The sequence below is a fragment of the Camelina sativa genome, chromosome 8 (assembly GCF_000633955.1).
Source record: "Camelina sativa cultivar DH55 chromosome 8, Cs, whole genome shotgun sequence".
In the NCBI taxonomy this organism is placed as follows: Eukaryota; Viridiplantae; Streptophyta; class Magnoliopsida; order Brassicales; family Brassicaceae; genus Camelina; species Camelina sativa.
Genome location: NC_025692.1, coordinates 21,616,667 through 21,617,883, shown reverse-complemented (window position 1 = coordinate 21,617,883; position 1,217 = coordinate 21,616,667). Strand labels below are relative to the sequence as shown.

General features: G+C 38.5%; 1 protein-coding gene across 1 annotated transcript in view; it reads right to left on the bottom strand.

The window, feature by feature from the left end:
• Positions 1–1,211, bottom strand: part of LOC104709796 (BEACH domain-containing protein A2-like) — an 18,336-nt gene extending 17,125 nt beyond the window's left edge. The window contains 3 exon segments of the mRNA XM_019228818.1: positions 202–287; positions 456–528; positions 872–1,211. Of these exon segments, the coding sequence (XP_019084363.1) occupies positions 202–287; positions 456–528; positions 872–1,044 (332 nt within the window). The 5' untranslated portion in view covers positions 1,045–1,211.

The window sequence follows — 1,217 nt, the reverse complement described above, 5'->3', positions numbered from 1 at the left end:
AGGGAAAGAGAGTACAGAAGACCCTCTAATGAAGAAAAATGTTCAAGGTAGGAAATGTATGATCCCTTTATACAAGCTTAAATCATGTGGAGACTCTGAGACATTTCCTAGTTGACATGCAAATTGTCTCTTGGAAAAGAATAAAAGTAGCTGAATATGATTTCATACAAATAGAAAAAGAGAGATTTAGAAATAGCTTACATGGTAACTAACTGATCTACATTAGCATGCTGCTTCACTAGTCTACAAAACGTATTCACACTCAGATTCAGGGCGGCTTCTTTCTCCTGCTGTGACATATATGAAGGATTAACAGTAGTGATTTTCCATGCCTTTTTCCTTTTTTTTTAAATGTGAACACAATAAGTGATTGACTGATAGTACATAACATCAAGGTCACATCTATGAACAAATGATAAAAGCACGCAATGAGTGTGAAGTTATCACACACGAACCTGTTCAGAGCTTGATGAACGGAACACTTCCCAGTATCTCGTGAAATCCAGTTCCAGCTTACGTTTGTCTCGGCTTTCCAAGGAGTAAAGAGGAGAACCATTGGTTACTTATGCCAACATATGATTAGTGAAAGTGCACAAAATAAATTGCCTTGAGAAACTAATAAATAAACTATCACTGTGAAATCAGAAAAATATACCATAAAGGTAGCAATCGTTGTACGGTGTCATCACTATTAATCAGTTGACAAAAGTCATCATTTAATAGTGTCACATTAAACTACCTACTTGGTTAGCTCGTCTGATTCAGACTTTCTACTTGACCATATCTCTTCTCTGCTACTGCTACACTAGAACCGAATCATAAACCTAGCAATTGCTATCCCCTACATACGACTACAAAATCTGCGGAGTACCTTGTAGGAGATAATGAATTGAAGTCATGCTGAGCGGAGACAGCGTTAATAGAGGACGGGGAAGCTGATGAAGACGGTGGAGTAGGGGGATCACTGACGACGTTTAACTCGGCGGTCGTTTCAGCTACTCCAACCTTATCCTTCAAGTCCTGAAGCAATGTTCTCCATTTCATAGTTCCACAGTTTCGATTCACGACACATTCATCCGATAACCAGTCCTCCTGACCCAGATCCGAGTCGGTTATCAGAAATCAACCAGTTTCTTCCGATTCCTCGATTAAACCAATAACGAAACGGAATCAATGAATACGAACAACCCAGACATCAAAAAAAAAAAAAAAAAAAA